At 35.4% G+C, this 15,801-nt stretch overlaps 1 protein-coding gene across 2 annotated transcripts in view; it reads right to left on the reverse strand.

Moving 5' to 3' along the window:
• The window catches only part of LOC132107909 (RNA-binding protein Nova-1-like), a 52,712-nt gene that overhangs the window by 9,200 nt on the left and 27,711 nt on the right, over nt 1–15,801 (reverse strand). For both annotated transcript variants that reach the window (XM_059514250.1, XM_059514251.1), the window contains one exon: nt 8,458–8,624. In XM_059514250.1, the coding sequence (XP_059370233.1) occupies nt 8,458–8,624 (167 nt within the window). The remainder of the gene's footprint in view (nt 1–8,457; nt 8,625–15,801) is intronic.

The following is a 15,801-nucleotide window of genomic DNA, read 5'->3' on the forward strand; positions in this document are numbered from 1 at the left end:
ACATCACACACTTTTTGAATTTCGTCCCTGTAACTTGACATATTCGCTTATTAATTGAACCAACGAATTAGCGCATGATCTCTTTGAGCCAGATACATCTAGTGCCGTAGCATTGTGAGAAAACAAAATATGCGGTGTGGTGTTCGCTTTGACAGTTAATTACTCTGTATAATGAAAAGCTCCAGCCCTCCGAGAGCGCTTTGACAATGCTGGATTCAGAATATTTGCACTGTCAAAATGACAGATAGAGAGATGGAAATGGTAAAAAGGGGAGACGAGAAGAGCAAGGTTGCGTGTGTCTGTGTGGGCGTGTGTTTGTATGTGTGTGTGTGTGTGTGTATGAACAAAGCGAAGGAGAGAATAGAGGAAAGCAGAGAGAGTGAGAGAGGTTGGGGAGGGGGTGTTGATCAGCTCAGCCTTTACGTTTGTTTCTTTTGTGAGCTCTTTCGTTCTTTTCACTCTTTGCCTCAAGGTCTGCTGAAGCTCGCTGCCCACAGACATGTCTTTACAGAGGCTGTTTAGCCTTGCCACTGTAGCTCGAACTCTCATTCAGCTGAGCCGAATTAGCATAGAAATGAAAAACTGCCGCCAGGAAATTTCATGGACTCCTACATTCACCTTTTATCTTGCTAGAATAAACAGAACCTAGTATTAGGAAAATAATTGTATTCGCGATTAGCGTTTAATGCAGTGGAAAGCAGATTGTTTTTGGCACCAGAGACGTACTGTGATTGATCTGTACATACGCAGTGCAGTCCAAAGGTCTGAGACCTCCAGTGAAAATGCATCTTTTTTGCTAAATTATCTATTAGCAGAGTAGACTTTGACCTTTTGTTCAAAGGAGTTCACAAATTTATTAGTTTCCTCAAAATCCGAATCAAACTTTTTTTTATTTAATTTAATTTTGTTCCTTTAAAAAAAAATATCCCAAATCCTAAACCTTTTTTCAGGCTTCAGTTGAATTAGATTTGAATGTGCTCTCAAACTTTTGGATTCCACTGTATGGACAACATATATTTAGATGGAGCTCATAGAAGTATTACAATTTAATGGTACATTGTAGGGATACATTTAAATAATTTCACTAATAGTAACTTCCTGATGCAGATTTTGACTCCAGATATTCATGTAGACCTTTAATTAAATGCACACTATGTACACTAATAATTAATATTTTTTTTATATTTTAAATATAAATAAATATGATAAACACTTTTACATTTACACCAAAATACACAATTTGACAAAGACGATTTTTTCAAAATAACTATTAGCATAATTAAATGACATTTGTTGCAACTTATAACAGATCCAGCTCTTCCACCTTTTTCTTTATGATGCCATAATTTTCCATGATGTGATTTGGCAAAAGAAGTGCTGGTTGAAATGAGGTTGTTGGGTAGGAATCGAGCCGCGTCGACACATATGCAGGTTCATTTCACTGAATGCATCCAAGTGCTGAGCTAGAGGAGGTGGATGCCTGCTACATCTATCTATAAAAGAGTGAACAGAAGAGGGGGGCTGAGACAGAGAAATAAAGAGTGCAAGAGGGAGAGAGAGTGCCGCTGCACCACCAGTCATCTGGGACTAAAAGCCTTTGATGAATTGTCGGGAGGATGCTGCAGGGGGCTTTGGGTAATGGGCAATGAAAGATTGGTCGGCCATGAAGGACATGCATGTACTCCTTATGTAGACTGTGTTACTTTATTCTATATACTGCTATAAAAAAAGAAAAGAAAATAATGAGAGCAGCATCTGAGACTAGCAAGAAATTAATCAAAGGATACGGTCTCGTTCTGTGTGGGTTTTTGCTGAACGGGCAGATGAGGCCCCAGGAGTCTTTGTATCCGGCTGCGCGTTATAAAAACCGTTGAAAACAGCAATTCAAACTTCTTCTAAACTCTTTCTACTGATGTGCCAGTGAAATGCACCCAGTCCTGAAGATGGCAGGGGTCTCAAACGATGTGACCCCTGGCGCATCCCACCCGAGCAACTGTTCCCCCCTCCCAACCTCTGTCCCCGGAACAGTGCCTGACTCTAGAGCCGTAGCTGTTTGCACTTTGAAGTCTTAAGCGCTTGCCTTTGGGTTAATCGCCTGTCTCCTGATCCTGGGCTTAGCTGCCCATCTCTGTACAGCATCTGCCTGTGTGCTCTTGACTGCTGGCATTGACCAAAAAAAAAAAGACTCCACACGAGTTAAAAATAACACCCTGTCCTCCTCCTCCTCCTCACCTTGGTCTTATGACTGTCGTGAAAGGTTGTTGTTTGCTAGCGAGGGTCCTGTACAAGTGGTCGACTCTCAATTTTCACTCCCTATAATACCTTTCTGTCAGGCTCACGCACAGCAAACTTGTGATGTGATATGGCTAATTTTCACTGCCGTTTTATATTTTGAGCTCAAGAGCAGAATGCAACAAGCTATTCATTTCACCTGTACACTGTAAAAATAGATAGTAAATAAAAGATTATTAGAGTATGTTTTAGAAGAAATTACTGTTTCAATCTTTATACTTCAAAATTTCACATTTACTTTGCTGATTCTTTGTGAAATTTACTAGCAATTTGTGAGTAGAAATGGTTTCTCCACCATTATTTCCACCAATCTTGTTATACTACTAAATTAGTTTTTTCTGCTTTTAGACATGATGGTGGATATATTTGGATATATTTGGAGACATATCAAAACAATTAACATGCATAGATGAGTGCAAAAGACAATCATTTCCTCAGTAAATAAACAAACAGTTTTAGCCTTCAGCTATCTAGACTGCATTAAATAACCCTAAGTGAAATCACAAGGGGCGACACACCCAAAAATAGTCTGCCCTGTAACGGCCGAGCTCATAGTAAACTGAAATAGCGTCCTCAATCTCCCCAAAATCCAGTGTGCTGCCCTCTCCAATAGAACACATTCATATTTTAAGTCTCAGACTGACATTAATTTGAATAAACATCTAGAATGTGACAAAAATTCTGAGATCTTAAATGGATAGTTTACCAAAAAATGTAAGTACTGTCATCATTTACTCACCCTCATGTCATTCCAAAACTGTATGAACACAAATGAAGATGCTTTTTGGCTATACAGTTGAAGTCAATGGGGTCCAATGTTGTTTGGGACCTCACTGACTTTCATTGTATGAATAAAAATACTTTTCTTCAAAAACATTCTTCAGAAACCTTTTGTGTCCCACAGAAGAAAGAATGTCATTGGATGAGATGGAGGCGAGTACATGATGACAGAATTTGGGAAACTATTCCTATAAGCTCATATACTAAGTTGGATGATTAAAGAACTTTAAATGTGGATATCCACATGAAATAAACTTGCATCAGAAAATATCCATCTCAACATTATCATCTATTCTTGAACCGTTAGCCTTGACATCACAGATCTCTCCAGAACCCAAACGCAGAGCAACACCAAACGAAGTATGCGCCTTACAGATGCATATTTAATAAAGATCTAATTTATTATTGATTTTTATGCCATTCCAGACAGCTCAAGTCCTGCATCCATCAAAGAATGTTACAAGTCATATCTCCAGGGGTCCGGCTCAGGATTAGAGATGCGCGAGCTTCGGATAGAGTACATCCCCATACACATAGACGATATGAGATCACCACAGTCCAATATCAATGGGGCGACCTGCTTTTAAGGTAAGTGTGACACTCGCTGTGAGACTTGATATAGACATGTCAATTCTTCTGATATAGCCAATATAATCCCTGATAATAATGCTCATCATTCTGACTTATAAATATCCTCTTGTATCATCCATTGGACATGCTATTTCAGGGCTTTATGTTGCAAATAGAATGAAAACTATATTTTACACCTCTTTTGATAAATGTTATCACATTTCATGGTTATAAAATAGTTTTGAAATTATAAAGCGCATTTGCAAAAGACAAACATTTCAAAGAGGCACAAAACTAAAAGAAAAATTTGGTTGCACTTTACTTAAAGCTTTTATGTATAATGCATTATAAAGGATTATTAAAGGGTGTAATGCATTACAATTATTCATATTGTTCATTGTAATACATTATTTCTTGTTGTAAATGATTGTAACCAAATTCAAATGCACAGTGTAAAATGAATTGATAAGTGCTATTATAATATATTAACTGGGATTACAATTATAAGGCATAATTAAATTATAACTACTTTTATAATGCATTATACATAAAAGCTTTAAGTAAAGTGTTAACAACAATGTAGTCAGTTTTCCACTTGCTTGATTAATAATAATTTTTAGAAACCATTTTATTTAGATTACACTCACAAAAGCTATTTCTAGCTAATGCAGTATCTTAAGTAATAATTAATTAATTAATTAAAATACTATATATATATATATATATATATATATATATATATATATACATTTTTTAAATAAAATAGGTTATTAATTAATAGAAACAATTAACTCATTCTAAACATTTGAAAACATGAAATCCCTGGAAACCACAATTCCCTGATATTTCCATATTTTTCACAACCCTGTAAAAATCATAAGCTAGCGAATGAAAGATCTACACATGCTTTCCACAAATACGCTGTAACTGTAAAAACAGAGTCTGCAAATACTAAAGACACACAACACAGACGACATCTGTCCTTTCTTTCACCCAAAGGAGATTTGATGCCCAGCATTAGAGGATGTACTTCCTTGTCCAACATCCAATGTGGTTTAAAACTCTCCCTCTCCATTGGCTCTTCTGGAAATGAGATCGATACTCCGTGGAGAGACAGTGACCTTTTTCCTGGCCGGCTGAAGGATTTGAAGGTTAAAAAAGGCATAAAATATTTTACACAGTCACCATCCCTCTAGAGAGCAGATCAAGGAGGGGAGAGAAGGGTAGGGAAGGCTGGGCTATTGGGTGAGAAGTTTTTTTTTTTTAATTTTAGACATTATAGCAATTTTCCTGATCGCTTTTAATTTAGGAGACGAGCAGAGAACACAGCAGTGTTTCGCTTGGCTGTCTATGTGTGTGTGCGGGCGTAGTGCTCCAATGATAACTTTTATTAGATTCACGATGCCGGATAATTAAATAGGCTGGCTTTGGTGGTGTCGTGAAGGGAAAGGATGGTTTGAAACAGCACAACCACTTAAGGCAATCCCACTGATCAGTTTAATAGAAGCAAAACTGTGGGTTATTACGGAAAATCCAGTGATGCATGGAGAAATTCATTCTTTTCTCTGTGATGTTGGAAAATAGAGATTACAGAGAAATTGTTCCACTTTTCAAAGTCACAAGTGAAGCAGGAGGAACCATTAATGGTGTTCCAGTGCAAATGTTCATAAATACTATGTGAATATGCTTTAGAAGTCAGCTGATTCTTAATGAAAGTAGAGAATATGTATTTCTGGATTGGATGGATTGAACGTTCACTCGCATATATAGAGCCTCTTCAGTCAGGATAGTGCAAATGCCCAAATGAGGTGATTTACTGTGTCTACCTGTAGACAACACCAGGGACTCTTGTCTTCCTGTGCATTAATGTTCCATTTCCTGAAAAAACAGGATGTGGGAAACAGGCGGAGGAAAAGATCAGAGGAAACCTGCACAGACCAGAGGAAGCCGCTGCAGGCTGGCACTTTACCATCTGAGTTTAGTTAAACACTGTCTGAAACAATGAGGCGTCTATAACAATAAGCCACCTAGATGATCAGATTGATTTCTGTGTGGAAGGGCGAGTGGATTCAGTTAGGTTTCAGTCGGGCTCTTGCCCTGGCCATTTGGTTGCAGGCTCAACAGTTGACGTTCCTGACCCGAAATCAGCAGCTGTTGCTTAATATGACTTCAATTCTTGCCCTCGATCTCTCAATCAGTGTGTATTGCAATGAGATACATGCCACGACAGCCGCACGTGTGGTGACAATTGGAAAAGAACGCAATGGCAATACAAGATCATATGACCTCAATCACATTACACTGTGACCGGATTCAAAAGCAAATCACAATTTTGACTAGTGAAGAATAAAAACCTTTAGTGTAAAATCATATATGATATAATAAAAAACTCAAAAAATTTAAAAATTAAATATTGACAAAAAAATTAAATATTTTGTGAACAATTAATATATCAAATATACTTAATTTATTATATAAATTAGACAACTAATATATATATATATATATATATATATATATATATATATATATATATATATATATATATATATATATATATATATATATATATATATATATATATATATATATATATAAAATTACTATTATAGAATAAACATACCTATTCATTAAACTATTAAATTAAATATTACATATGGATTTATTATTGCAATTTTATACTCATTTACAGAAAAAAAAAGTTATACATTATAGAATACAATATATATATATATATATATATATATATATATATATATATATATATATATATATATATATATATATATATATATATATATATATATATATATATATATATATATATATATATATATATATATATACAAACCAAAATTTTGGTAACATTACTATTTTTAATGTTTTTGAAAGAAGTTTCTTCTGCTCATCAAGCCTGCATTTATTTGATCAAAAATACAGAAAAAACAGTAATATTGTGAAATATTATTACAACTTAAAATGATAGTTTTCTATTTGAATATACTTAAAAAAAAATTTATTCCTGTGATGCAAAGCTGAATTTTCAGCATCATTGCTCCAGCCTTCAGTGTCACAGTGTCATATTTATATTTTAAAAACATAGCTTCTTTTTTTTTTTTTACTTTTTATTCATCAAAGTATCCTAAAAAAGTATTACATGTTCTGAAAAAATATTAAGCAGCAGAACTGTTTCCAACTTTGATAATGAATCATCATATTAGAATGATTTCTAAAGGATCTTGTGATAATGATCCTAAAAATTCAGCTTTGCATCACAGAAATAAATGATAATTTAAAGTATAATAAATTTAAAAACAATTATTTTAAATTGTAATAATATATCACAATATTACATTTTTTTCTGTATTTTTGATCAAATAAATGCAAGCTTGATGAGCAGAAGAAACTTCTTTCAAAAACATTAAAAATAGTAATGTTTCCAAACTTTTGGTCTGTACTGTATATATATATATATATATATATATATTATAATTATAGGGGTGTTTGTGTGTGTGTAGATAGATGGATGGATGGAAAGCTAGATATTATTGATGCAGTTTATTTGTATATATTTATGTATAAATTATATTTATATGTATGTACATATATTTATATATGTCACAACAGAACCCAAGGTGTGTTCTGAGAGTCACGTAAAATATAGGTAAACACGGCAGAGATAGACCTGCATCTTCCACCAAATAATTACAATGAACCAACGAAATAAAAAAGAAATATCTGTACCATATTGAATTGCATAGCATCATATATTTTTTTTCCATTGAATTGAATTGAATCTAATCAGATAGCACTGCATTGTAATCGGTGTGAATCGGATCACTTCGCATCAGAAGCTGCTTCATATGTATCTTTAATGTGTCGTATCCTTGGCAATGAATAGAGCGTGTCATATCAGACTCAGTTATGGAGATGCACATCTCTAATAATTACAACATTTCATTATATAATATATATTTAATTATAAATCAAACAAAAAAGTTAAACAAACAGTATGTGTGTGCAAACCGTAAATGTTATCTGTCAATCTTGATCAAAGGATTGAATCATAAAATAATCATAAGTATATTTCAAGGAAGTTAGTTGTGACTCAGCTGTACATACTCAGTGTATCTCCACATTCTAACCTCTCTGCATTCCTGTATAAAATATAGCTTGTCATATTGCACAATGCAGCAGAATGCAGGCAGGGCCTGCAGTGATACTTTCCCAGCAGAGACAATAATGTGCACATTAAAGTGAGATGTGTTGCTCCGCTCATAAGCCCTATAATTACATGCATAAATAATTAGGTCGGCAACTCTGCAGGGGTAAGTGTCTTGGACTTATGTTCTAGGAATTCAGGTTATGGCCCTCTCTTCACAGAGAATGCTCAATAAGCACAAAGAAGACACTTCTTTAATAGACAGGCTTAACTAAAAATTAAAAACAGAAAAGGCAGCATGCCATAAATTATTCATGAATACAGCCAACTCTCTTTTTTTTCCTAAGTGACCGGTGGCGATAATCACCTAAACAGAGAGCGGGTACACAATCAATGCCTTGTCTAATTGAAACACAGTAATAAACATCTTTGAGAGTTTGTTTGACTGAGTTAACACGGTTTATAAGAAAGAACTATATAATCAAAATGTCCCTCCTCACTTCATTTTATTCTTTGAATATATTATATTATAAAACCTTATGTAATTGTAGCATAAATAAAAAGGAAGTACACACTCTCATGCAATATCTGAGAGGAAACTGGAGATAGGAAGAAACAGGAAATAGGGTGAGTTGAAGGAAGTGAGGCCTCACCTGTTTGACACGGTCAGGGTTGACGGTGGTCTGTGGCTGAAGTATGCTAATCGGCTCTGTTTTCTGAGCGCTCTGCGGCATCTCCCGAACCTTCTCTGCAATGAAGTCATGGACGCTGTTCAGCGCCTCTACAGTGCCCTGGATCAAGCAGACACGCTCTGTTGTTCCTAAAGGAGGCACACAAAGAGAATTATAGTTTAGGCTCAGCGTGATTTATCGATGTTGTCTAAAGTGTGCTGTAGAGCGATTAATAAAATGGCATTTTTCTTAGTGCAGTGATGAGGTGAGAGCCAAAGGAGCATGTTTTCTGTGTAATAAAATAAAAACGGGTTTCCAAAAGCCACTGCATTGTTCCACCATGCTTCAGTATTTTCCATGTCGACTTAATTCTTAACTTAGATTTCTTTTAAAATCACATGAGCAGCCAAAAGTTCAAGTCAGTGTAAGCTCAAAACAATTGCCATATCATCAAATAAAATATAGTAAAAAAATAAATAAAAAGTCACCCCTAAAATAACTATAGGAAGTATACACATATTTAGTGTACAAAATAATATAAAAAAATTTTTTTTTATAATTAACGTCAGATGACCAATTATTTATAGACTACTGTTAAAAAAATGTGGGGTCGTTAAGATGTTTTATTGAGCAAGGATGCATTAAATTGATTAAAACTGATTAGTTAAGACATTCATAATATTACAAAAAAGAATCTATTTCAAGTGAATGCTGGTCTTTTGAACTTTTCTATTTAGAAAAAATCCTGAAACAAAAAGTATAACAAACTGCAGCACAACTGTTTTCAAAATGTATTAAATATTTCTTGAGCAGCAAATCAGCTTATCAGAATCAATTCTGATCATATTAAATTGAAGACTGGAGTAATGGAATAAATCGTAGGAATAAATAACATTTTAAAATATATTAAAACAGAAAAAGTTATGTTAAATTGTAATCATATTTCACAACATTACTGTTTTTACTGTACTTTTAATTAAATAAATGCAGTAGTGATGAGTATAAAAGACATCTTTTAAAAATGTGTTTTTTTACTTACAGAACTAAAAAAAGGTTTTGAATACACACACACACACACACACACGCATTTATAAAAGCATGTATGTATGTATGTATGTATGTGTGTATATATATATATATATATATATATATATATATATATATATAAAAAGCACATAAAATTCCATTTGTCACCTGTGATCCCTCCCTATAGTTATCTATCTATGCATATATTTCCCATCAAAATCTCATAAACATTTCTGCAGCTACCCAAATTTGTTTTACTACTGCTGGTGTAAGACTGAGGTCGTTCGTCATGTTCTTGCAATTGATGGTGTTTGGAGCTAAAAACGTTGATGGAATGCTTTTTTCCTTACATAGAAGCAGCATAAAATATCATCAGCTGACAACACCAGAAATCACTGATAACAGAAGGCTTATGTTCAGTTTTTACTCAACTAAAATATTATGGCGCACTGTTTGTATGACAGCCACGTACAGCGATAAATATCATAAGTTTTATCAGAGTTTGAAACTGTCAGTTGCTGGGCCATCAATCATATTACACTAGAAACTATAGACATTGTGTTAGGAGACAAACAACCAGCATTAAAGCATCTGCCCATGTAAATACCATGGAACTATGTACATGCAGACTGAAGTTATGGGAGCAGCTGCAATAACAGTCGCCTGGCAATGCTACTATTTTTGGCAGCCTATTCACAGAAAGCCTTCCATTAGACGCCCCAAAGTCTCCTCTTTCAATTAATTCTGATACAATATCGGCATTTCGACTCCAATTCCACAGAACATGAGGTTAAATGCATACACACATTGTTTTAATGCTGCAGACTCTAAAGGAATTAAGCGACTGCGGTTCACTGATTGGTTACTAATCCTTCTACACTATAACATTTTGCCCAAAAGCGTGCTTCTGGGACATGTATACTCCAATAACCCAGCCAAAATCACACTGCGTCATAACAGAGGCAGTCAAACCTGGCCATTCAGATTCAGAAATAAAAACTAAATCCACAAAAGCTTTAAGTAGAAGGGAAAAGGGAAACAAACTCAACCGGACTGATCCGAGGCCAGGATCTCTTGGCTCCCGAGAGGCTGGAATGCGAATCGGCCCTTATCGGCACGGCGCAGTAAGGGTTTTCCGGTTTCCTTTTAACCTTCTATTGTTTACTAGCATGAAAATGATTGGGTTCGGTCCCAAACTAGCTATATGAAGCCATGTTAATACGCTCAAATTGAGGAATCTCAGGATCATGGATGGGATCGTACAAAAAAAGAAATGGAAAATAAAAAGCTTTGCTGAGCTCCCGACAGCTGGCGGCCTGAGAGTAATCTGTGGCAAACCAATCGGGTGGTAGATTATTAGAGCAGAGATCACCATTGTTTTGGCAGGGTGTTCAGGGGGGTAGGGTGTGGACAACACCAGTCAAACAACTGTCAGAGAATGAGGGCTAGTTTTGAACATTACTTATTTTTATGGTATAAACATGCATGCAATGAAATACCAAATAGCTGCATAGACACAGTTATGTTGGCAAACAAGCAGAAAGCTTATGTGTTGTGTTGACTGTCTGGATGAAGAGATGCTGGAGAGGTTGTGATGTGTCTGTTGTGAGATACTCAGCAGGATATGGGAAGAAGGAGGGGGGGGGGTTTAGAAAGAGGTCAGTGAGGATCTTCTTCCCTCCTGCAAACAGAAGGGTCAGTTTCTGACACACGTTTAGGATTCTGCCCATGCAGCTCATTGAAAGTGATGGGCAGTTTGCTTTACCACTCATCTAAGCACATAAACACCCCTCCTCAACAGCTCACTTCCTCATCAGCATCCACAACAAGAAATAGTACACATAGTAGGGCTGGGCAATATTTTATATATACACAATATTTTCTATATTGTTTGGCTGACATAAAATTAGCCAACATACTAATGAGACGGAATGATTCATGGATATTCTTAGACATTTCAATGGATATTCTTTTTTTTCTTCAAAGAATCTTAATAAAACATTAATAATAATAAAAAATAAATGTATTTTGTACCAAATCAGCATATTAGAATGACTTGTATAGGATCATGTGACACCAAAGACTTGAGTGATGTTGCCAAATATTCAGCTTTGCCATCACAGGAATAAAATATATTGTAAATGTATTGCAATAGAAAACAAAAACATTTCTAATATTGTTCCAAAGTATTACTGTACTGCATTGCTGCACCCCTGGTAAGAGATTTATTTCAAAAACATTAAAAAAAAACTTACAAAAGAAATGTAAAATATATATATATATATATATATATATATATATATTTCGTTAATTTAGTGAAATAAAAAGCAAAATTCTGGTTTTTTTTTTTATTAAATTCCTACTGTCTTATGCTATGAACTCATAGTTCCTCTAATTAAGAAATAAAAAATAAAATAAGTAGAGATATGCATATATAATGAATAGCATGAAAAGGATTTAAAAAAACATTCAGAAATAAAAAAATTCTGCATAGCCCTAGTACACAGTGAATGAATGCCAGGGGTGCAGGGGGGCAGTTAAAAATTTAGATTCTGACACAGGCCCTGTGAGTCACTGTACTGCTTCGGAAATTAAGGGTTTGGTCTCCATCCATATAGACACAGAAAGACATAATAATCAGTAATTTCAGAATAGGTGCAAACTTTGTGCTAGTAGCATTTAAAGAAACACTTATGGCTTACAATACAGACCAAGAGTTAAAGCTACGAAAAGGTATTGGGCAGTGTAGAGGTGTTTTTTATAGTTACCTAGGGAATGCCTATATTTGGCTCTGTTCACTCTTGTGCGAAATTGTTTTTATACAGTTATTAAGCTGATGAGTCATTCATTCCTTGTTCTTGTTTCTAGATGGAGCACCTCTTTGGTGATTTAGCTACTGAGAACATTGACAAAGATCATTATTGTTATTATTACTGCCTGGACTATCCTATCTTTCTTTACAGGAATGCCCCTTTTTTCCCAAGCAGAGGAGGGGCTGTGCCTGTTTTGTGTAGTTGTGTTAGTGATGGAGTGTCTGGAAGGCTGTTCTAAAGAGTAACTCCATCATGACTTCAAAACTTGCAGCAAAAGACAATGCAAGTCCATAAGGGCCCCTAAACAAAACCACATGAGCATGTACAAAACATTGACATGTACTGTATGGAATGTAATGTTAGCTCATTAAAAAAAAGAGCCAGTTAAACCAGGTAAATAGTGCAGCAAAGCATTGTAATGCCTAGATCCTGCTAATTATTTAGAGAGAGGACAGAAATATGGTGGCTCATAGCATGGATGGATATTTTGGTCATTGTTTACTCAAGTACTAGAGAGATGAATCATTTCATAGAAGGTGGGATAGTTTAAGAGAAGTATAGATCTGCATTATTTTGTTGGTCATTGTACAGACGTCAGACTGACGACCATGGCCAGACGTCATTTTTAAGGTGTGTCAGGTTAAAAATAGTCCAGCGGAAACATGTCTCAAGACCACAGCTCTGTCTAACTGTTTGAAAGAGAGAATGCGTCCGGTGTGAACGCCCTCAGAGTGCTGCTGCTGCCACAGACTCAGAGTCAGTGTTGGCGCAAATTGCTGTCAGAGTGGTAGGCACTGTTGAAAATGACGGCATAACAAAACCCGAAATAAAAAAAAATTATGCCTATTTTTTTTTTTTTACATTTGCTTGTAGTTTCATCATTTCTGAGTACTTGGGTATTCTTGTTCATGTTACAAATAAAAGAAGTATGCATGGAGGAACCAACTTTTAATTTAAAGGGATAGTGCACCCAAAAAAAAAACATCATTTACTCACCCTCATGACATTCCAAACCTGTAAAAGTTTCTTTTCCATGTTGAAAACAAAGAAGATATTTTGAAGAATGCTGGTAATCAAAAAGTTAATGGTCCCCATTGACTTCCATTGTATTTCTCTTCATACCATGGAAGTCAATGGGGACCAACAACAAAGATTCTTCAAAATATCTTCTTTTGTGTTCAACATAAGAAATACCGGTTTAGAATGACATGAGGGTGAGTAAATAATGACAAAATTGTCATGTTTGTATAAACTATACTTTAATTCAGGCAAGGTAATGTTACATTAAACCATACTCTATAATTGTAATAATACTAATAAGTTTGAAAAAATAATAAAGCTGTAACCAGGTTTTGTGGTAGATTCTTTGTCCTAAACGTTACAAAAACAAAATATGTTACATGTTACATGTTGTTTCTTAAATTAGTTTAAATTTGTTTTTTTTATCTATGAGGTTTAAAGTAGTAAAAAATAAATAAATAAATAAACATAATCAGGTTTAATTTGGTAGATGTTGTATTCTTAACTATTAAGTAATAATAAAGCAAGCAGATATTTAGTAAGTAGATATAAAATAATAATTCACAATTATGATTTAAGAGGTAGATGTTGTTACTATGATGTTGTTACCTTAGCTTACCTTAATACAAATAAATAAATAATAATAATAATAATCATTTAAGGTGGTAGATGATTCCTAAACTAGGTGTCCAGAGCTTGTCCATTGAGAGAACAGTGCACTGTCATGTAGATCACAAATGCTGATCACAAGCTCCCACAACACCAAAGCTGCAAGACAGATTGACCCATTGATTGACAGGACTCTGAACCTATGAGAAATGACCACAGCGAGCTCAATAACCAATTAAACTGCTGCGTACTGCATGACAAATAACACCAGCTGCTAGGACACATGGACATCTTTCAGAAGACACACCGTACGGGACTGTCCAAGAAACGTCTCTACACTGTATCACAATTCGAGAACATTTTGACAAGTTTCCTGATTGCCTTCCTTCCAAATAGTCCAGCAGCGGCCCTAGAGATTTTGTGAACATGCAACCCTGCCCATGGACGTGGTTACAGATGTTTCCTGGATTTGGAGAGAAAGAGGAAGAATGAGTTGGGAAGGTGGGGGAATTAAAAAAGCCATCTCCCTTCCTCAGTGACTTGTATTTTCCTGTCTGCTCATCAAAAGGACTTCTGATTGCAGTGCGAGTCCTACAGGAGTATATGGGTCATTGTTTCAGCATGGAGCACTCACTACGAGATGAAGTGTTGACTGCGGGGACGGGCAAATTAAAATAGGGGACACCTGGGTCCTGGTGGTGTCAGTGTGCACCGTTATGTTAATAACTACATGAATGTTTGGGAGGGGGCCAGTCCAGGCATATGACATAAGACACATCACCACAGCAACTGGCAGACCCTGAAAATATTGTGGGGCAGCTGCTGATGACGTAATGTGTTTTTATTTTAAAACAGAAAGGACGGGGTGTTGCATGTGCTTATGTAATCACGAACAAGTAAAGAGGAAGAAGAATTCGGAGAGAGTTTCCATTCAAATCTCTTTATGCTTTTGAAACTGTATTTTATAGTCTGTCAGGCTGGATGGACTCTCCAAATCCAGAGGTTTCTTTACGGGCCTACACTACCCCATGTAAGAAGTCTCTAGGGCAGATGGGAACCTTGCTTTCCAAGTCTTCTTAAAGAGATAGTTCACCCAAAAATGAAAAATAAAACCTCTTCTCATAAATGGATGATTCCATGAAGAACCTTTAACATGCATGGAACATTTCCACTACACCAAAGTTTTTTTTATAGTGGACAAATGTTCTTCAGATTTAAATATTAGTAAGTATTTATATTTATATTTATATAAATATTATAAGTATTTTTCACCCTAAGAAAAAATTATAGCGAGGTCCTACAGAGAACCCAGAATGGTTCTTCTATTACATCACTATAAACCCCCCTTTGGGATCTTAATTTTTAAGAATGTAGAATGAAATTTAATGGGGTCTAAAACAACATTGGACCCCACTAACTTTCATTGTATAAACAATAAAAAAACTATATTTTTGTGAAACAGAATAAAAGCATGTCATACTGGTTTGAAACAACATAATGGGAGAAAACAATGACAGAATTTTCACTTTTGAATGAACGATCCTTTCAGCCAATTCAACCCTGCTTTTCCAATGGAACAAGCATCTCTAAAAAGCAGAAGAAGGATAGAAGGGTCTCCAAAGAATAACAAAGGATCTGGTAGAAAGAGTGAATTCCTCTTCAGTGATGTCACTCCTATTGAGAAGAGCCGGGTTTGTCCACCCCTTTTCCTCAGTTTGACCTAAGCCGTCCCCAGCCCCCAACATCTATAGTGACGTCTCCATGGTTGCGGGGCACATGGTGTGCAAACAGCTGAAGAGATGCCTAGGCTGGGATCCTATCCTCATCTTTTTCTCTAATGTTCTCTCTCACCCTCTCA

The sequence above is a fragment of the Carassius carassius genome, chromosome 28, assembly GCF_963082965.1.
Source record: "Carassius carassius chromosome 28, fCarCar2.1, whole genome shotgun sequence".
Taxonomy (NCBI): domain Eukaryota; kingdom Metazoa; phylum Chordata; class Actinopteri; order Cypriniformes; family Cyprinidae; genus Carassius; species Carassius carassius.